Source organism: Schistocerca cancellata, chromosome 11 (genome assembly GCF_023864275.1).
Source record: "Schistocerca cancellata isolate TAMUIC-IGC-003103 chromosome 11, iqSchCanc2.1, whole genome shotgun sequence".
In the NCBI taxonomy this organism is placed as follows: Eukaryota; Metazoa; Arthropoda; class Insecta; order Orthoptera; family Acrididae; genus Schistocerca; species Schistocerca cancellata.
In genome coordinates, this window is record NC_064636.1 from 55,024,605 (window position 1) to 55,047,333 (window position 22,729).

The following is a 22,729-nucleotide window of genomic DNA, read 5'->3' on the forward strand; positions in this document are numbered from 1 at the left end:
TGACACGTCTCAAGATTTTATAAGCTGGAGCAAACTCATATTTCAGACAGAGAACTGTTGTCTATGTGTAATAAAGGGAGTATTCATCAATTGTCTTTCAGCTTTGTGAAGATTGCTAGAGAAATATTTTTTAGACTGTTTCCTCAAAGAAACATTACTTACATTTTTTTACAGATATGTCCCATTGTCAGGCTTGTTGATGTGTTACTGAGCATTTATATGTACCACATAATGACAGGTATAAATCAACAACAACAGGTTAATATTTGGAATCCTTTATTTGCAAAAACAAAAAGATGCATAGCAAAGTTTTGTTTTGTGCCACGTATGTTCTTCGGACTGCTATCTTTGTGATAGTATCTGTATCAGCTCCTGTCGGTTGTCCCGTGTAGCACAGTCGAGGGCAGTGTCCCCACGCTCATCCCTGGCCTCAGTGTCAGCCCCTGCCTCAAAAAGAGCAGCCACCACCTCCGAGTTACCGTGGTCTACCGCCCAGTGCAGAGGCGTCATCCCTTCACGGTCACTGGTGTTGAGGTCAGCACGGGAAGCCACCAGCAGCCTCACCACATCTGTGTGGTCACATATGGCAGCCAAGTGTAGTGGCGTGTGCTGCCATTTGGTCCTGGCATCAACCTCCGCCCCACCATCGATCAAGCACCTCACTGCCTCCATGTGGCCACGTTCTGCTGCACAGTGGAGGGCTGTCCTGTTGCCCTCCTCCACTGCCCCCACGTCTGCACCTGCCTTGAGCAGCAGTCGAAGCTTCTCCACTGACCCCTGCTCGGCTGCCTGGATCAGCCTCCTGCCCTTCTCTTCTTCAGAAAGGCCCCTGCACAACACATTGAGATTCTTACACTTAACTATAATCACACAAACTAAATGAAGTAAACTTTCATACATGTGAAACTGAGCAGTTATGAACATGCAGCTGTGCACTGAGAAATTACATATCTAGAAATCTCTGTTCTGTTATACAGAATAATCGGTGTATAAAGTACAGAAGTCTAGCAGCATCTTCTCCTCAAAGTCTTCAACTAATTGTTGTTGTTGTTGTGGTCTTCAGTCCTGAGACTGGTTTGATGCAGCTCTCCATGCTACTCTATCCTGTGCAAGCTTCTTCATCTCCCAGTACCTACTGCAACCTACATCCTTTTGAATCTGTTTAGTGTATTCATCTCTTGGTCTCCCTCTACGATTTTTACCCTCCACACTGCCCTCCAATACTAAATTGGTGATCCCTTGATGCCTCAGAACATGTCCTACCAACCGATCCCTTCTTCTAGTCAAGTTGTGCCACAAACTCCTCTTCTCCCCAATCCTGTTCAATACCTTCTCATTAGTTATATGATCTACCCATCTGATTTTCAGCATTCTTCTGTAGCACCACATTTCGAAAGCTTCTATTCTCTTCTTGTCCAAACCAGTTATCGTCCATATTTCACTTCCATACATGGTTACGCTCCATACAAATACTTTCAGAAACGACTTCCTCACACTTAAATCTATACTCGATGTTAACAAATTTCTCTTCTTCAGAAACGCTTTCCTTACCATTGCCAGTCTACATTGCCAGTCTACATGCAAGCCTCCCCACCAACGGCAAGGTCCATGGTTATTTGGGAGGGTTTAACTAATTAACAGTAAAAATTGCTATATTCCACGTCATAAGTAATTCAGTTCTCACATTTTATCATAATTCATTCCAGACAGTGAGTTCCTCTGCCCCAGGGTGCTACTGTTAACCAGATGACCTCCACTGAAATGTACACTTAAGACAGGTACTACTGGCATTTTATGTGTAGTAACACAAGAAACTAATCACATCTCTGGTTAGCGCAGTTAATTTTCTGAGGTGGCAGCATAATTTACAGTCCAGTTATTTGTAAATTCTATGGCACACTGTCACCAAACAGAGATTATTACTGCCTCACATGAAATCAGAATCAGTTGCTCGCAATATAGCAACTGTAACAATGACACTCTGCAATACCCTTTCACAGACACTATGCATGTGTGGTGCATGCATGCACACACGAACATCCACAAAAAGGTGCAGCCACCAAAACAAACATGCACACCAGCACATCATCTCACACATAGCACATAATCCTACACTATTATACACACTCAAAAACTATAAAAAAAGAAATAGTTTTCATGGGAACTCCCACATCTGCTTTAACAAAAAATTACAAAAGTTTCATAAAAAGGAAAATTCGGTTTTTTTACTGTAACACTTGTTTAGTGCACCAATAAATGTTGCTATGATTGTGGATATTCTATATATGTAGATACGCAACGCACCGCATGTGAGAGATGGCAGCATTATCAAACTGAGAACCGTGGCGGGGAGGCGTCGGTAGTGTAGCTGTGACAGGAGTCTGGCCGTGGTTGCTGTGGGGCTGATTGTGAGTCCCGGGGGTGGGCCCGCCCTCTGCAGTGGTCGGCACCCTGCACAGAGACACACTGTGTGGACAATCAGATTCACATATGGGATGCTTACCACACTCAGCACAGCTAAGGGATTACTGAGAAAGATGATAGGGCAGGCGCCTGACAACAAGAATAAGTGTAGGTTAACAGGAATGACTTACCGGTAAATTAATCATTTTCTATGCCACTTCTCCTGCATTCCCTATAGTTTTCTCTTGGCATGTAAAACAACAAATTGTCCAAAAGGAGACACAAACTAAAGGTAAATACAAAGGAAAACAATACTGCTGGACTGACAGGGGAAATACTGATGCAGACGTCAGAGTACATTATAGCAATAATCACACAAATTAGAAGGGCATTAATCAGGTTGTCTGAAGCCTTTAAAGGTACTTAAATGTGCCACTGTGATCATCAGACAGTCTGCAATGCATTTGTTGTTCATGTGTCAGGGACTGGGCTATAAGAATAGCAGACAATGAACAGGAGAACAGAAGGTTTTGAACTTAGAAGGGAAGGTTATACAGAGAAGATAGCAGTGCAGAAACATGACAATTCATGAGAGAATGGAGCTAAGCCTATAGGTAATTTAACTGACATAGGTAATATTATCATGGATATTTAAATGTTGTCCAATAAACAGAGTTGATATGCAAGGGAAAACGAGCACTTTCATTTAACAGGATTGCAATTCGAATGCTGAATGAATGAGTGGGAAAGATCAGTAAAATGAAACTATATAAATGCTGTAAAATCTTCCATCAGATCATAGGTTGACAGTGCAACAAACTTAAAAATTTGATTTTATTGGTGTAGTCAGTTTAATCATATTTATCAGATTTGGAATGGAATAGTTCCTGGTGAGTGAAGCAGCCAATGTAAACGAAAATAACGACAAAGAAGCTTCATAATGCAATGGACAAAGCACATTTCTGTAAAGATTTAGGAACCAGGAAGTAGTTAAAGTCAGCTGGCTGTGACTTCGGCCTGTGAGGAGATTTGGAACCTAACTTCTTGAAGCTGAATGATATTCACTAGAGAGAGAGAAAGAGAGAGGAGAAGAAGAAGATGGAAACATAATGTAGTAAGTGTAGGTACCAACTTATTACACAAACAACATCTAACTTTCTACAGCCATGAAACAAATGTGAATTAGAACTTATTATTGACATTATGACAAGCAGATGGACAGTTGCCATGGAATAGTATGTGAAGCGTGAGCAAATGAAGAATGCAACGGTGAGGAATCACAAGAAGTACCCTATTAAAATTAGTGGAAGCATTTCCAAAATTTACTTCTGAGTAAAACAGGTGAAATTATAATCATTAGGGCTACATATAATATCTCACTAGTAGGATTTCTTGAAAAGAAGGCTTTTTCAAATATTAATTGAAATGTTCAATTAAGTTGAACAAAAGTTATGGACTTTAATGTCATACACCAATATGGGGAACTTTCTCAAATGGATACCAATAAAAATAGTAAAACTCACAGAAAGTGTGAAATCCAATAATGTTTGTCTGAAGAAGAAACTCATCCTGGCCTACAACATCAAGATTTCAGCAGAACTAATGCTGGTACCTCACATCAGACAATATAGAGTAATGTTATGGATCCAACGCGAAATTAACAGTAAACTATTTTCTAAGGAAAAATCAAACGCCTTATGGAAAAACAATAGCCTACTGACAAAAAGAGCAACATATTATCTACTTTCAGTTTTCATAAAAACACTGTCAATATGACTATTTCCTCGAGGAAATAAAGATATATTCACATGCATACACCAACACTACAAATTTACTGAATGAAAAACACGACCTAAATCACAAAAAGTACATAGAAAACTTTATTCACATTATAAATTAAGAAAACAGGTAAAGTAATAGGTCAGAAACACTAAATAACACATATCCATAGTAACAGCAATAAAAGCGTGAAGAGTATACAAAGGGTCATAACACCATGGAAACATCATAATTCAGAGACAATAACAAATTATTATAAGAAATTAAAAATATTACAAATATCTCAAATACAATTTAAATTCATTCCAGACAAAAGCATGGTTACAAAAATACCTATAAAATAATAAGAAACAACCGAATTTCCGCACATCACTTATTTATAATGGTAACTATGCAAACATGTAATATTGCTGATCCATTGTCATCCAAGCTGTCAAGAAAAGAAATAGCACACACAAAAACTGGCTAAAGTCAAATATTTGTCTCCAGTGTACATCTAAGGAGAAACTAATAAATCTAAAAAAGGCAGGACATGGGAGCAACAATATTACATGTAAGGTGAAAACACCTAACGATGCATTATAACTTTTTCTGATCATACTTACATGTCATTTTATTAAGATTATCGCTTAGTTATGCATTTACAGGCCACGTGATGATGGCAGTATGCCGAAATGGGCTCATTGTGAATGATTTATAAAATAAAAACCATTTAAAGAGCAGTGTAGTTGGCTGATATTCTTAATAAAAATAAAAAAAATTCCTGTGGTGCAGATGACATTCCAGAGAAAGTAATTAAAGACAGCAAATATATTGTTCCTCTTACTGTTGACATAATTAATGTTTCTTTCAGCACTGGTACATTCTCTAGAGAACTTAAGGAATCAATAACAAAATCATTATATAAAAACTTATCCTGCAGATCTTTATCAAATATTCTTGTTTCTCAAAAAATTTTGAAAGAATAATGTACAAAAGACTCTAAGCTTTTTTGAACAAAAGTGGAATATTTGCCAAGGAACAGGTAGTTTTAGAATAAATTAGATTAACTGAAACTACTACATATAATTTCCTAAAACTTTTTCTAAATTCCATTGATTGCGGTGAAGTGAACTGTGGATTGTTTATCGTTTTATCTAAGGTATTTGACAGTATTGATCATAAAACATTGCTTGACAAAATATACTGCTATGGAGTCTGTGGCTCTGCTCATATGTGGTTAAAATAATACTTATCTGATAGATATCAAAAGGTATAAATAGTTCATGAAGGCAATTCCTACTTTTCTGGATACAAGGAATCTACTCAAGTACCACAAGGATTGGTGTTGGGATGCCTACTGTTCTTGATATTAATAAATTACTTACCAAGTTGTTTAACACAAGTTGATGCTATACCGTGTACTGACAATAATAATCTCTTTGTTAACACTCAGAATGTGACTGACTTACACAAAAAATAGGAATCACAACTGAAGAAGTAGTTAAATGGTTTAAAAATAATAGCCTATTTGTTAATGAGAAGAAAACGTTAAGGATGAGTTTCAGGCATAAGTCAAATAAAGTAATCCCTAATATAATAGTGAAGTTAGGCAAACAGAAAACACTACAAACTTCAAATACTAAATTTTTGGGAATTTGGTTAGACGAGCATCTTGAATGTTATGAACATAAAGAATGGCTCAATAAAAAAATTAAGTAAATACTGTTACATATTTAGAATGCTCAAAAATTCCTGCAGTGGAGAAACAGTGATGAGTCCTGATTATGCATTCATGGATAGTCTACTGCGATATGGTGTCTTATTTTTGGGTACTTCAAATCTAGAAAAATAGCCTATACTGTTCAAAAATGAACAAGAAGAATTATAAAGTGGTTGCACCTTGGGAATCTAGGGATATATTCAGATAACAGAAAGGTGTGACTCTCCATCTATATATACCTATGAAAGCATAAGCATTTTAAAATCCCAGATGTTTGCTTTGAAAAATAATTACCATAACTATGAAACTAGAAACAAAACTATCTTTCATAAAGAAGTACATAAGAAAGTCCAGAATCGTAAAAGTGCAATATATCATACCAAAAATTTTTAGTGCCTTTCCCTTAAGAATTAAAAATATATCAAAGCTCCACATTATACTTATATGTGGAAGCTTTTACAGTGGTGATCAGTACATGAATTTTTTGTATTCGAGAACATCCATAAATTAAGTTAAATATAGCCATGTGCCACTGGATTTAATGTAAACTTATAATTTGTTTGATTTATGGCTATCTGTATGATTTCTATCTGTATCTGTATGATGTCTTTCTGTTTATGTATTTAATTGTCTGTATGGTATGTATACAGACACTATTATGTAATTTCTTTTGTATCAACATATGCCAAGTCCTATTCCACTGAATATGATAAAATGTATGGTCCATAAATACCAAATGTCAGAATTTCTCTGTCTGACTGTGATGTACTCAGCTTGATATCATCATGTGTCTTTAGTTCTTTTCACAGTATTCCTCCTCCTCTTGTGATTCTTGAACAGAGTACTGGCTATTACTAGCTGAAATTCATTCTATAACTCAATTAGTGTTCCTCCTCTCTTACTCTTACTACCAAGCCCATATTCTCCCACAACCCTTTATTCTGTTCCTTCCCCTACAACTGCACTCCAATACGTCATGCAAATTAGATTTTCATCTTCATTTGCATACTAAATATTCCAGTCAATATTCTCATATACTTTTCCTGTTGCTCCATTGTCTTCTTGCAACATCAGCATGTATACCTGAACTATGGTTGTAATCATTCATTTGCTTTTGAATTTGGTGAGAACTACCCTATCACTGAACCATTCACGGTAGCACATTCTCTGCCCTATTTCCATACTCACGATGAACTCTACTCTTATTATAACACTTTCTGCTGCTGTTGACATTACCCTATATTCATCTTTTTCTTTCCATTTCAGTTCAATGACGCCCATTATATCTAGATTGAGCCCTTGCATTTCCCAGTTATGATTTTCTAGCTTTCCTATCACATTAAAACTTCTGTTAAACTCGGCAGAAAACACTGCAGTGCGGGGTAGCCGCACGGTCTAATGAGACATCTTGCCACAGTGCGTGTGGCTCTCCCTGTCGGAGGTTCGAGTCCTATCTCGGGCATGGGTGTGTGTGTTGTCCATAGCGTATAAGTTAGTTTAAGTGAGATTAAGTAGTGTGTAAGCCTAGGGACCGATGACCTAAGCAGTTTCGTCCCATAAGATCTTACCACAAATTTACAAAACACTCTAGGCTTGAAAACACACACACACACACACACACACACACACACACACACACGCACACACACACACACACACACACTTGTAGCGCACTGTGAAAAACAGACACGTAGCCTGCCTCACGCTTACTTGGTTTCTTCTGATGGCTCAGCCAGCAGTCGACTCACTTCAATCAACTCTTGAGGCTCGTTACGCATTGCGTCTGCCCAGCCCCGCGTTGCCATCACACCTAAGTTGGCCTTTATGAAGGCGACCGCCGCTGACGTGAGGTTTCGGCACGAATGCCTCACGGCGAGCACCGCTGTTGCCGCTGCGGTCTCCACGGCCAACTGAGCGACCAGCTGCTTCTCACACTCACCCTTCAGGGCCAACAAGCCGTACCTGTCTGCGGCTGCCAACAGCTGGGCGGCCATGCTGGGCACCTGTGGGGCCTGAAGAGTGTACATGTAGGCCAGCAGGAGGCTCAGCACTGGGCCCTCCACGTCTGTGATGGAGATCTCGCCGCTGCTGGCCTCCAGCGTGTCGTGCTGGAGCATGGCGGCAAACACTGGGCTCCTGGCAGCCAGGACCTCCCTGTGTGCTGCCAGTCGCGTATCGCCCGCCAGCAGTGTCACCATATTGCCATCTCCTCCGTCAAGGAGAGCGGCCAGGTTCACAGTCACCGAGTCCTCGACTTTGATACCAGTTGCCATGGTCGTTGGTCCTGAAACATGGTATCACTGATCAGCTCATTGCTCTAACACAGCATCCTCAGCACTTCACAAGGCAAAGGCAGACCTGGTAAATGTTGTCCATCAAAAATCAATTAAACCCAATTATATCCTTCCTCTACCACACAGATGCCACTAGTGAATAGCTGCAAATCTTCAACAACAAAGTATCAATATTATCCTTATTGCTTTAACGTTCTTATTTTGGACAACGTATCGAAAGATGGAGTGGAGATCCCTTTTATTTAATTTGAGTCTACAATGCAGCATCACTTAATGATGAAGTGTTTCAAAATGGAGTTCTCGTGCAGTATAAATGAGACCTGAAACAACTACACAGATGCTTTGCTGAACTACTTACACTTATAATCTTTCCATGTACTTAGAAAAACAGTGATGTTTTCCAACTGCAACTGCATTACTCTGCTCTTACCGGCTTTACACTGCCATGCAGTAGAACTAATATATCAGCTGCTCCTAAGGGAAAGCCGGCCGTGGTGGTCTAGCTGTTCTGGCGCTGCAGTCTGGAACCGCAGGACTGCTACGGTCGCAGGCATGGGTGTGTGTGATGTCCCTAGGTTAGTTAGGTTTAAGTAGTTCTAAGTTCTAGGGGACTTATGACCTAAGATGATGAGTCCCATAGTGCTCAGAGCCATTTAAACCATTTTTTTTTGTAAGGGAAACTCCCACAGTCCTGTGGCAGCTCCTTCTTGACACTCAACACTTTCCAACAGGACAACACCCAGCCATGCACAGGACAAAATGTTGATGCAGGAATAGACAAAATTCCATCCATTCAACTAACCTACACTATGTGATCAAAAGTATCCAGACACCCCCCAAAACATACGTTTTTCATATTAGGTGCATTGTGCTGCCACCTACTGCCAGGTACTCCATATCAGCGACCCCAGTAGTCATTAGAGATCGTTAGGGAGCAGAGCAAGGTGCTCTGCGGAACTCACAGGCTTCGAAAGTGGTCAGGTGATTGGGTGTCACTTGTGTCATACGTATGTACGCGAGATTTACACATTCATAAACATCCATAGGTCCACTGTTTCTGATGTGATGTTGAAGTGGAAACGTGAAGGGACACGTACAGCACAAAAGCGTACAGGCCGACCTCGTCTCTTGACTTACAGATACCTCCAACAGTTGAAGAGGGTCATAATGTGTAATAGGCAGACATGTATCCAGACCATCACACAGGAATTCTGAAATGCATCAGGATCAACTGCAAGTACTGTGACAGATGGGCGGGATGTGTGAAAACTTGGATTGTATGGTCGAGTGGCTGCTCATAAGTCACACATCACGCCAGTAAATGCCAAACAACGCCTTGCTTGGTGCAAGGAGCATAAACATTGGACGACTGAACAGTGGTAAAACGTTGTGTCTAGTGACGAATCACGATACACAATGTGGTTATCCGATGGGTATGATGAATGTCCAGTGAACATCGTCCGTCATCATGTGTAGTGCCAACAGTAAAATTTGGAGGCAGTGGTGTTATGGTGTGGTCGTGTTTTTCATAGAGGGGGCTTGCACCCCTTGTTGTTTTGCGTAGCACTATCGCAGAACAGGCCTACATTGATGTTTTAAGCCACTTCTTGCTTTCCATTGTTGAAGAGCAATTTGGAGATGGCGACTGCATCTTTCACCACGATCGAGCACTTGTTCATAATGCACGGCCTGTGGCGGAGTGGTTAAACGACAACAACATGCCTGTAATGGACTGGCCTGCTCAGAGTCCTGACCTGAATCCTATAAAACACCATTTGGATGTTTTTGAACGCCGACTTCGTGCCAGGCCTCACCGATCGACATCGATACCTCTCCTCAGTGCAGCACCCTGTGAAGAACAGGCTGCCATTCCCCAAAAAACCTTCCAGCACCTCATTGAATGTATGCCTGCGAGAGTGGAAGCTGTCATCAAGGCTAAGGGTGCGCCAACAACATAATGAATTCGAGCATTACCGATGGAGGGTGCCACGAACTTGTAAGTCATTTTCAGCCAGGTGTCCGGATACTTTTGATCACATAGTGTATGAGCTGTCGTTTTGGAACTGATCTCACATTACCAAAGTATTCGAGATGATACTGACAAGAGGATATTTTTGTTGATGATCCTGCCCCATTAAAAGACCTAATTCTGGCTCAAGAAATTCTTAATTACAGATGACACAGCGTGAGGGGAAATCAGTCCTACATTTTTGTGATTATTTAGTTTCAAAAACAAGGTAGCTGCTCTCCTCACACTGTTGTTACAAAGAGTCACAACATCAGCATTCCCTCTGGGTAAGTTACCAAGGAACCGATATTCCTACATCGTACTGGTATGACTCACTACTAACTGTTCTGGGCAGTCAGCAACGGTTGTTTTAAATTGGCACATGCTTGTTCATTTCCAACTCATCAGTGATTTAGAAGAAAGTCCCAAACTAAAATATAGCAATGAACCATGATAAAAGTTTGCTGTAATCTTAGAATTACTTCTTGGTATTACTCGCTGCATCACCAGGGTTCCTCCAGAAGTCTTTAAAAAATGTTTACTTTAATGTTAGTACCTGTATTTATAACGTATTCTACACAGTTCACTGAGGAAATACTTATGTTTTTGCTTTCTTTGTTAACATACGGATCTCTCCTGTTAAGGGTGGAATTATTATTGTTATATCCCTTCACTCTTAAATATATTTTTCCTGTGGAATAAATTAACTATCAAACAACCACTAATTTACAAGGCTGCGACAAAATTTATGCACTCGCCACAAACCTCTACCACTGACCACCCAAAAAATTTCCCAAATGCAAAATGATTCATTGAGGGGTCTCTTTAGAAACGTAAAATGATAACTACTCAAATAATGTGACTCATCCACTTCATCCAACTTATGAATCTGCCTCAAGCTACTGCTGTGATGAAAAGTGTTGAAAACAACCACAGGAAAATAAATGTTAGTTTTAAATAAGTATTTGTTCATTCATTTTATGTTTTTCAGACTATGTTTCCAGATGGGTAATATACACTGTAGGAAGGAGAAATGGTAGAGGAAGAAACTTATATCGGATTCTGTGTCAGAGAACTTGCAGCGAAACACAGATTGGATGGACATGTAAGTGACACGACTTTAGTGCTTTGTTAAATCACAGGTCCAACTGATTTGTGAGGCATAATACGGACCAACGAGCCCATAATGGAAGAAACATTTCCTTGAGTCTCTCCATGTGTAGGCGATTGTACTTGAAGTGACGTTGCCTCCTCTATTAGAGTGGAACTGCAATATCTATCCCAGTGCGACATACACTCCTGGAAATGGAAAAAAGAACACATTGACACCGGTGTGTCAGACCCACCATACTTGCTCCGGACACTGCGAGAGGGCTGTACAAGCAATGATCACACGCACGGCACAGCGGACACACCAGGAACCGCGGTGTTGGCCGTCGAATGGCGCTAGCTGCGCAGCATTTGTGCACCGCCGCCGTCAATGTCAGCCAGTTTGCCGTGGCTTACGGAGCTCCATCGCAGTCTTTAACACTGGTAGCATGCCGCGACAGCGTGGACGTGAACCGTATGTGCAGTTGACGGACTTTGAGCGAGGGCGTATAGTGGGCATGCGGGAGGCCGGGTGGACGTACCGCCGAATTGCTCAACACGTGGGGCGTGAGGTCTCCACAGTACATCGATGTTGTCGCCAGTGGTCAGCGGAAGGTGGACGTGCCCGTCGACCTGGGACCGGACCGCAGCGGCGCACGGATGCACGCCAAGACCATAGGATCCTACGCAGTGCCGTAGGGGACCGCACCGCCACTTCCCAACAAATTAGGGACACTGTTGCTCCTGGGGTATCGGCGAGGACCATTCGTAACCGTCTCCATGAAGCTGGGCTACGGTCCCGCACACCGTTAGGCCGTCTTCCGCTCACGCCCCAACATCGTGCAGCCCGCCTCCAGTGGTGTCGCGACAGGCGTGAATGGAGGGACGAATGGAGACGTGTCGTCTTCAGCGATGAGAGTCGCTTCTGCCTTGGTGCCAATGATGGTCATATGCGTGTTTGGCGCCGTGCAGGTGAGCGCCACAATCAGGACTGCATACGACCGAGGCACACAGGGCCAACACCCGGCATCATGGTGTGGGGAGCGATCTCCTACACTGGCCGTACACCACCGGTGATCGTCGAGGGGACACTGAATAGTGCACGGTACATCCAAACCGTCATCGAACCCATCGTTCTACCATTCCTAGACCGGCAAGGGAACTTGCTGTTCCAACAGGACAATGCACGTCCGCATGTATCCCGTGCCACCCAACGTGCTCTAGAAGGTGTAAGTCAACTACCCTGGCCAGCAAGATCTCCGGATCTGTCCCCCATTGAGCATGTTTGGGACTGGATGAAGCGTCGTCTCACGCGGTCTCCACGTCCAGCACGAACGCTGGTCCAACTGAGGCGCCAGGTGGAAATGGCATGGCAAGCCGTTCCACAGGACTACATCCAGCATCTCTACGATCGTCTCCATGGGAGAATAGCAGCCTGCATTGCTGCGAAAGGTGGATATACACTGTACTAGTGCCGACATTGTGCATGCTCTGTTGCCTGTGTCTATGTGCCTGTGGTTCTGTCAGTGTGATCATGTGATGTATCTGACCCCAGGAATGTGTCAATAAAGTTTCCCCTTCCTGGGACAATGAATTCACGGTGTTCTAATTTCAATTTCCAGGAGTGTAGATTTCAAGATGGTTCTATCACTTACATGTTTCACACAAACAAGTGTGTGGCTCATTTGGATGCAGCAGCTGATATCCTGGTTTCTAACTTTGATGCCAGATAGATACTGTTTCCTGAACTGTGTCAGAGGTGCAGTACTGTTAAGTTAGAACATGTTCGTGTTGTCATTTTTTTTTTTGCCTCATTTCATGATTTTTGTTTCCATCCAGGATTGTAGCTACACAAAGATATACCGTGTCGGTGTCAGACAAATTGTTCATCTTCTTAGTTCTGAACTGACAGACTGACCTCCCTCACGGCCTTGTCTCTAGTTCCCACAGCGCCACAGAGTGACCTGTGCTGAAATCCAGTGTAGCTGCAACAGCGCATCTAAGAGGGGGTACACAACGGAAATTCCGGTTTGTGGCTGCTAAGAAACTGTGGGAGTATTTCTGACAAAGTGCCCAGTGCTTATACCTTCCACGTGGCAAGGCTACCAAATAATCTCTTGTCAGTTGAATGGATGTTTATCAATGAAAGTAACATAAATGAAATTCCAATTAAAAGAATAACTTTGTTTCCTTGTGTCAATGCTACACTACTGGCCATTAAAACTGCTACACCACGAAGATGACGTGCTACAGACGCGAAATTTAACCGACAGGAAGAAGATGCTGTGATATGCAAATGATTAGCTTTTCAGAGCATTCACACAAGGTTGGCGCCGGTGGCGACACCTACAACGTGCTGACATGAGGAAAGTTTCCAACCGATTTCTCATACAAAAACAACAGTTGACCGGCGTTGCCTGGTGAAACGTTGTTATGATGACTCGTGTAAGGAGGAGAAATGTGTACCGTCACGTTTCCGACTTTCATAAATGTCGGATTGTAGCCTATCGCGATTGCGGTTTATCGTATCGCGTCATTGTTGCTCGCGTTGGTCGAGATCCAATTACTGTTAGCAGAATATGGAATCGGTGGGTTCAGGAGGGTAATACGGAACGTCGTGCTGGATCCCAACGGCGTCGTATCACTGTCAGTCGAGATGACAGGCATCTCATCGGCGTGGCTGTAACGGATCGTGCAGCCACGTCTCGATCCCTGAGTCAACAGATGGGGACGTTTGCAAGACAAGAACCATCTGCACGAACAGTTCGATGATGTTTCCAGCAGGACGGACTATCAGCTAGGAGACGGTGGCTGCGGTTACCCTTGACGCTGCATCACAGACAGGACCGCCTGCGGTGGTGTACTCAACGAAGAACCTAGGTGCGCGAATGGCAAAACGTCATTTTCCCTGATGAATCCAGGTTCTGTTTACAGCATCATGATGGTCGCATCCGTGTTTGGCGACATCGCGGTGAACGCACATTGGGACCGTGTATTCGTCATCGCCATACTGGCGTATCATCCGGCGTGATGGTATGGGGTGCCATTGGTTACACATCTCTGTCATTTCTTGTTCGCATTGACGGCGCTTTGAAAATGGACGTTTCATTACAGATGTGTTACGACCCGTGGCTCTACCCATCATTCGATCCCTGCGAAACCCTACATTTCAGCAGGATAATGCATGACCGCATGTTGCAGGTCCTGTACGGGCCTTTCTGGATACAGAAAATGTTCGACTGCTGCCCTGGCCAGCACATTCTCCAGATCTCTCACCAATTGAAAACGCCTGGTCAATGGTGGCCGATCATGGCCGATCAACTGTTTCGTCACAATACGCCAGTCACTACTCTCGATGAACTGTGGTATCGTGTTGAAGCTGCATGGGCAGCTGTACCTGTACACGCCATCCGAGCTCTGTTTGACTCAATGCCCAGGCGTATCGAGGCCGTTATTACGGCCAGAGGTGGTTGTTCTGGGTACCGATTTCTCAGGATCTATGCACCCAAATTGCGTGAAAATGTAATCGCATGTCCGTTCTAGTGTAATATATTTGTCCAATGAATACCCGTTTATCATCTGCATTTCTTCTTGGTGTAGGAGTGGGAAACAGTGCCAGTACTTGTGGTGTGGGCCATGTGGCTAACGGAGACCCGCAGATCTGTTCCATCATCAGGTCTGCCATGCTCTGTCACACCGTACTGGTCTGTCCCGTGCCAGGTGGCAGCCTGGTGGGGACGCCGAGACAGCCGGGTTTTGGGCAGCAATCATACCTTGCAGCAGGTGTCAGGGGGGTTGTCTGTAGAGATGGGGGATCCGCTCTTGAACTAATTCATAGAGTTGAATCTTTCAAAGGAGTGAACAATCAGTGATTCAGAAAAAAAGAACGGTAGCTCCAAACGTTTCCCACGGCAGAGAGAGAGAGAGAGAGAGAGAGAGAGAGAGAGAGAGAGAGACGGAGCATATCAGCAGCGCCTCTGCTGGTCACAACACAGCCAGCGCCGGCCTCTGCCCTGCTTCTACCTTGGCTGCCTGCATTGTGCAGTGCCCCATTGGATTTTGTGTTTCACATATGCCGTGCCGTCTCTGTGCGTCGTCTGCCGCGTGCAGTGTCTGGCGCAACTTAACTTCGCATCGCACTCTGTCGGCGATCGTTTCAGTCGCACGTCCTGCCCTCTGGGCAGTTGATGCGAGCAACAGGACAGAGAGCCACCTAGCGGATAACATAGGAACTACTTGCAACAACCTGCTCGCAAGGGAACGGACGATTTGTCTCAGAGCGGGTGAGTTCACCGCTTCCCCCACCCTCGGAACTCGCCCGCTCAACGCTCACCCCACCGTCTCGACTCTAGCCAGAGCGTCGAGCAAAGCGACTCAGGTGTCACTCCGGTCTCTGCGGTCTCAGCTCACGCAGTAGTACAGCGCGCGGCTCGACCTGCTCGACTCAGCGCCTCTGCATCGGAGTTCGTCCCTACTGGATATTGTTCTTCGTAGTAATACCGCTATGTATATTACATTATTATGTTATGTATACATCAATTGTTTTTATTTTATTTTATTTGTTTAAACTGATTAGATTAGGTTCCTGATGACTCCTCTTACTATAGGATTTTTATTATGGACACTCGAATTTACGCTTTAATTACGACCGAACCGATAAACGTATCGCAAAATGTGATACACCAATATTTTCCTTGTTTTATTCTGCGTAAGGCTATATGCAGCACTTTCGTTTTACAGTCAAATTTATATATTTTTTTCTTATTCTGGTACGGATTTTGCGATTTTAGGCGTCTTCGGAAGGAAACGTTCACTTTAAAAATATATGGCTTGCGATGTATTTGTATGAGGTTAATGAAATTTTAATACATTATAGCCAAATATATTGTTAATGTAAATCTCAAGTTACAACATTTTCCGATCACCCAAAAAACCACGATAGTGCAAAATAAATCAATAATCAAAAACTTTGTCATATCGTGGAAATTTCAATAAACAATACAAAATTCTTACTCATTATCTGTGTTACTTCAAAATAGGATCAAATGAGATCAAAATACAGGTATAGTACTGGAATAAACCAAGTTTAAAGGGCAATGTGCCTTCCATTTATTTTCTATTGTAAATGAGTGGTGAGTCATGAAAAAGAGCTAATTCATTTCAGGGAGTGAACAGTTCTGATCCAATCTCTGAAAAGAACAGTTTTGCCCATCTCTAGTTGTCTGGGTCTGGCTGTATGTTGGAGGAGGTGACAAGTGCTGTCCCACCACCAGGTACGCCACTGCTGTCCCCTGTCAGGCAGCAGCTTGGTGGGGACCCTGGGTGTCCCCTGGCCAGCAGCATGCAAAAAACACTATTAGGTGAGTAGCTCGTGAGTGACTACTCTGATGTCTGTAGCGAACACATTTTGCCTTCTCCATTGTACAGGCAGCTGCTACTATCCTATGTGGTGTGTACATAAATTCTTTGTTTGAAGTCTCGGATAAAAAATAGCAGTTGAGTAGTGTAAGAGAACGAACTGTAGCCTGTTCCAAAGTAGCTGTTTTTGTCCCCACCTACGAGGGTTGTTTTTTAAGTAAGGGCCGTTTTTATTTTTTAAAAAAAGATACAAATACTTTTGTAAAAAAACTTTTATTTTCCGATTCTACACACTTTTACCTATTTTTCTACATAGTTGCCTTGTTTATTTAAGCACTTGTCATACCGTACAACTAACTTTTTAATTCCCTCTTCAAAGAATTCGGCCGCCTGCTCCGACAGCCAAGAGTTCACGGCCGCTTTCACTTCATCGTCGTCATTGAAGCGCTGCCCGCCGAGATGGTGTTTCAGGTACCGGAAAAGGTGAAAATCGCTAGGAGCAAGGTCGGGGCTGTATGGTGCATGGTCCAAAACTTCCCAGCCAAAAGAATCAATCAAATCCCGAGTCTTTTGAGAGCTGTGAGGCCTAGCGTTATCCTGCAGGAGCAAAACTCCTTTTGTCAGCATGCCGCGCCTTTTGTTTCGAATTGCTCTACGGAGCTTCTTTAGAATGTTGCTTAAAATCCGTCTTGATTGCAAAAAAATTTTTTTTATTATTATTTTTTTTATTTTATTTTTTATTATTTTTTATTAAAATTTTTTTGCAATCAAGACGGATTTTAAGCAACATTATAAAATCACTGATTGCTGTTATCCCAAAAGACATTATGTCTGTTTTTGCAGAGCTTCTTTAGAGTTGCACAGTAGGCATCTGAGTTGATTGTCGTTCCTCGTGGCATAAAGTCCACTAGCAAAACACCGCGCCGGTCCCAGAACACAGTTGTCATAATCTTGCGCTTTGACAGCGTCTGTTTGGCTTTGAACTTGACGGGTGAGGTTGTCGCCATTCCATCGATTGTTGCTTGGTTTCGGGAGTGATATGGGATATCCATGTTTCATCTCCAGTGACAATTTGACTCAACATGTCATCCCCTACTTCCTCGTAACGAATCAAAAAGTCCAACGAAGTGGTAAATCTCTTCTCTTTATGGTCCTCTGTGAGGAGTCTGGGTACCCACCGAGAACACAGTTTCTTAAAGTTTAGGTTTTCAGACACAATTTTGTACAAAACCGACCTTGAAACTTGTGGAAATTCCGAAGAAAGAGTGGAAATTGTGAATCTTCTGTCCTCACGAATCTTTGTTTCGACTGCAGCCACCGAATCATCAGTGATCACAGAGGGCCGGCCTGAGCGTTCTTCGTCACGGACGTTTTGACGGCCATTTTTAAACTCTCTAACCCATTGACGCACTTTACCTTCACTCATTGCATTCAAGCCATAAACTTCTGTCAAATGACGATGAATTTCTGCAGCTGATAGGCTTCTCGCGGTCAAAGAACGTATCACTGACCGTATCTCACACGCGGCGGGCGATTCAATAATCGCAAACATTATAAAGTAGCACAGCGATGCGAACACGTCAGCTACAGAGCTGCAACTTGCATCAGTGTGAACGGGAAGGATGCCGGCAAGTGGCGCGGTGGCTTGTTGCGGCGTCCGCGCGAACTACGGGACTATACGCGCGAACGGCCCTTACTTAAAAAACAACCATCGTACATAATCCATAAAATAGTGTAGATGTAATTCTCGTAAACATGACTGGGTAGATCAGCACTAGTCACATGACGTGTTGCCACTGTACCACGCAGAGGTGGCCTGCAGCCACTGTTTCTGCCTGGTTGGGTGTAGCCTGAGTCACTCCACATCCCTAAAGGTAAACCTCTCCAACTCACGGAGTTGGGTTGTTTTGGGGGGAAGAGACTAAACAGCGAGGTCATCGGTGTCATCGCGTTAGGGAAGGACGGGAAAGGAAGTCGGCCGTGCCCTTTCAAAGGAACCATCCCGGCATTTGCCTGGAGGCCGGCCGAAGTGTCCGAGCGGTTCTAGGCGCTACAGTCTGGAACCGCGCAACCGCTACGGTCGCAGGTTCGAATCCTGCCTCGGTCATGGATGTGTGTGATAGGTTAGTTAGGTTTAAGTAGTACTGAGTTATAGGGGACTGATGACCTCAGAAGTTGTCCCATAGTGCTCAGAGCCATTTGACGCCATTTGCCTGGAGCGATATAGGGTAATCACGGAAAACCTAAATCAGTATGGCCGGACGCGGGATTGAACCGTCGTCCTCCCGAATGCGAGTCCAGTGTGCTAACCACTGCGCCACCTCGTTTGGTTCCAACTTACGGGACACTATGTGCCAGTGGATATTTGACTGAAAAAAAGTATGAATGACTCCATCAACCAAAATTGGAACCGTTTTAGGGTTCTGTATCTCAATTGATAAAATCTGAACCATTATAGGATCAGACTGTTGTCCATCTGTCAGTCCCTCCGACTATTAAAAAGCCTTTAACTCAGGAACCGGTATACGTATCAAGTTGAAATATTTGTCACATACTGAGGTTCACGATCTCTCGCCGGTGTAAAACATCGAAGCTTCTAAGCTAATGCAGTCAAATGATACGCCCATTTATGTCGCATATTTTGGTAGTCACAAACTCATTCATCAAAACCTGTACAGTAGTTCCCATTGACACAGAATCATGCAATTTGTCAAGAAGCACGGTTTCGCAGTAAAAGTAAAGGTAAAAATACCGAATTGTTCATTTATAATTACAACACACGAAAAAAAATTGTCACTTGTTATTTGGCTTCGAACTTAAAACATTCGCGAGAGTCTTGGACCTCCTGGGATTGGTATCCCACCAGTATCAATGTAGGTAACAGGCAAAAATCGTCGAGACACCCAGAATAGATGAACTGTCTACACACATGATTATGTTTGTATGGAACCCTACTCACACCTGGCCAACTATTTTTGTACCCAGTGACATAACGAGTTCTGTGGTGCACCGCTTTCGCCTGTTCTGCATCTACATGGATACTCTGCATATCAAAAAAAAATTTCAAATGGCTCTGAGCACTATGGGACTTAACATCTATGGTCATCAGTGCCCTAGAACTTAGAACTACTTAATCCTAACTAACCTAAGGACATCACATAACACCCAGTCATCACGAGGCAGAGAAAATCCCTGACCCCGCCGGGAATCGAACCCGGGAACCCGGGCGCGGGAAGCGAGAACGCTACCGCACGACCACGAGCTGCGGACTCTGCATATCACATTTAAGTGCCTGGCAGAGGGTTCATCGAATCACCTTCACAATTCTCTATCATTCCAATCTCGTATAGTGCACGGAAAGAATGAACACCTCTATCTTTCCGTACTAGCTCTCATTTCCCTTATTTTATCGTGGTGATCGTTCCTTCCTATGTAGGTCGGTGTCAACCAAAAATTTTCGCATTCGGAGGAGAAAGTTGGTGATTGGAATTTCGTGAGAAGATTCCGTTGCAACGAAAAACGCCTTCCTTTCAATAATTTCCAGCCCAAAATCCTGTATCATTTCTGTGGCGCTCTCTCCCATATTTGGCGTTAATACAAAACGTGCTGCCTTTCTTTGAACTTTTTCGATGTACTCCGTCAGTCCCATCTGGTAAGGATCCCACACCGTGCAGCAGTATTCTAAAAGAGGACGGACAAGTGTAGTGTAGGCAGTCTCCTTAGTAGATCTGTTACATTTTCTAAGTGTCCCGCCAATAAAATGCAGTCTGTGTTTAGCCTTCCGCACAACATTTCCTATGTGTACTTTCCAATTTAAGTTGTTCGCAATTGTAATACCTAGGTATTTAGTTGAATTTACGACTTTTAGATTAGACTGATTTATCGTGTAGCCAAAGTTTAACGAGTTCCTTTTAGTACTCATGTGGATAACCTCACGCTTTTTTTATTATTTAGGGTCAACTGTCACTTTTCGCATCATTCAGATATTTTTTCTAAATCGTTTTGCAGTTTGTTTTGATCTTCTGATGGCTTTATTAGTCGATAAACGACAGCGTCATCTGCAAACAACCGAAGACGGCTGCTCAGATTGTCTCCAAAATCGTTTATATAGATAAGGAACAGCAAAGGCCCTATAACACTACCTTGGGGAACGCCAGAAATCACTTCTACATCTACATCTACATCCATACTCCGCAAGCCACCTGACGGTGTGTGGCGGAGGGTACCTTGAGTACCTCTATCGGTTCTCCCTTCTATTCCAGTCTCGTATTGTTCGTGGAAAGAAGGATTGTCGGTATGCCTCTGTGTGGGCTCTAATCTCTCTGATTTTATCCTCATAGTCTCTTCGCGAGATATACGTAGGAGGGAGCAATATACTGCTTGACTCTTCGGTGAAGGTATGTTCTCGAAACTTTAACAAAAGCCCGTACCGAGCTGCTGAGCGTCTCTCCTGCAGAGTCTTCCACTGGAGTTTATCTATCATCTCCGTAACGCTTTCGCGATTACTGAATGATCCTGTAACGAAGCGCGCTGCTCTCCGTTGGATCTTCTCTATATCTTCTATCAACCCTATCTGGTACGGATCCCACACTGCTGAGCAGTATTCAAGCAGTGGGCGAACAAGCGTACTGTAACCTACTTCCTTTGTTTTCGGATTGCATTTCCTTAGGATTCTTCCAATGAATCTCAGTCTGGCATCTGCTTTACCGACGCTCAACATTATATGATCATTCCATTTTAAATCACTCCTAATGCGTACTCCCAGATAATTTATGGTATTAACTGCTTCCAGTTGCTGACCTGCTATTTTGTAGCTAAATGATAAAGGATCTATCTTTCTGTGTATTCGCAGCACATTACACTTGTCTACATTGAGATTCAATTGCCATTCCCTGCACCATGCGTCAATTCGTTGCAGATCCTCCTGCATTTCAGTACAATTTTCCATTGTTACAACCTCTCGATACACCACAGCATCATCTGCAAAAAGCCTCAGTGAACTTCCGATGTTATCCACCAGGTCATTTATGTATATTGTGAATAGCAACGGTCCTATGACACTCCCCTGCGGCACACCTGAAATCACTCTTACTTCGGAGGACTTCTCTCCATTGAGAATGACATGCTGCGTCCTGTTATCTAGGAACTCCTCAATCCAATCACACAATTGGTCTGATAGTCCATATGCTCTTACTTTGTTCAACTGTGGGGAACTGTATCGAACGCCTTGCGGAAGTCAAGAAACACGGCATCTACCTGTGAACCCGTGTCTATGGCACTCTGAGTCTCGTGGACGAATAGCGCGAGCTGGGTTTCACATGACCGTCTTTTTCGAAACCCATGCTGATTCCTACAGAGTAGATTTGTAGTCTCCAGAAAAGTCATTATACTCGAACACAATACGTGTTCCAAAATTCTACAACTGATCGACGTTAGAGATATAGGTCTATAGTTCTGTACATCTGTTCGACGTCCCTTCTTGAAAACGGGGATGACCTGTGCCCTTTTCCAATCCTTTGGAACGCTACGCTCTTCTAGAGACCTACGGTACACCGCTGCAAGAAGGGGGGCGAGTTCCTTCGCGTACTCTGTGTAAAATTGAACTGGTATCCCATCAGGTCCAGAGGCCTTTCCTCTTTTGAGCGATTTTAATTGTTTCTCTATCCCTCTGTCGTCTATTTCGATATCTACCATTTTGTCATCTGTGCGACAATCTAGAGAAGGAACTACAGTGCAATCTTCCTCTGTGAAACAACTTTGGAAAAAGACATTTAGTATTTCGGCCTTTAGTCCGTCATCCTCTGTTTCAGTACCATCTCGCTCACAGAGTGTCTGGACATTTTGTTTTGATCCACCTACCGCTTTGACATAAGACCAAAATTTCTTAGGATTTTCTGCCAAGTCAGTACATAGAACTTTACTTTCAAATTCATTGAAAGCCTCTCGCATACCCCTCCTCACACTACATTTCGCTTCGCGTAATTTTTGTTTGTCTGCAAGGCTTTGGCTATGTTTATGATTGCTGTGAAGTTCCCTTTGCTTCCGCAGCAGTTTTCTAACTCGGTTGTTGTACCACGGTGGCTCTTTTCCATCTCT

The 22,729-nt window shown here is 43.2% G+C and overlaps 1 protein-coding gene across 1 annotated transcript in view; it reads right to left on the reverse strand.

Annotated features, from left to right (window-relative positions):
- Window positions 1-277: 277 nt before the first annotated feature.
- The window catches only part of LOC126108534 (ankyrin-3-like), a 73,438-nt gene continuing 50,986 nt past the window's right edge, over window positions 278-22,729 (reverse strand). Inside the window, exons 2-4 of the mRNA XM_049913819.1 lie at window positions 7,595-8,168; window positions 2,305-2,451; window positions 278-829 (exon numbers count right to left, since the gene is read on the reverse strand). Coding sequence (XP_049769776.1) covers window positions 343-829; window positions 2,305-2,451; window positions 7,595-8,157 — 1,197 coding nt within the window. The 5' untranslated portion in view covers window positions 8,158-8,168 and the 3' untranslated portion in view covers window positions 278-342. The remainder of the gene's footprint in view (window positions 830-2,304; window positions 2,452-7,594; window positions 8,169-22,729) is intronic.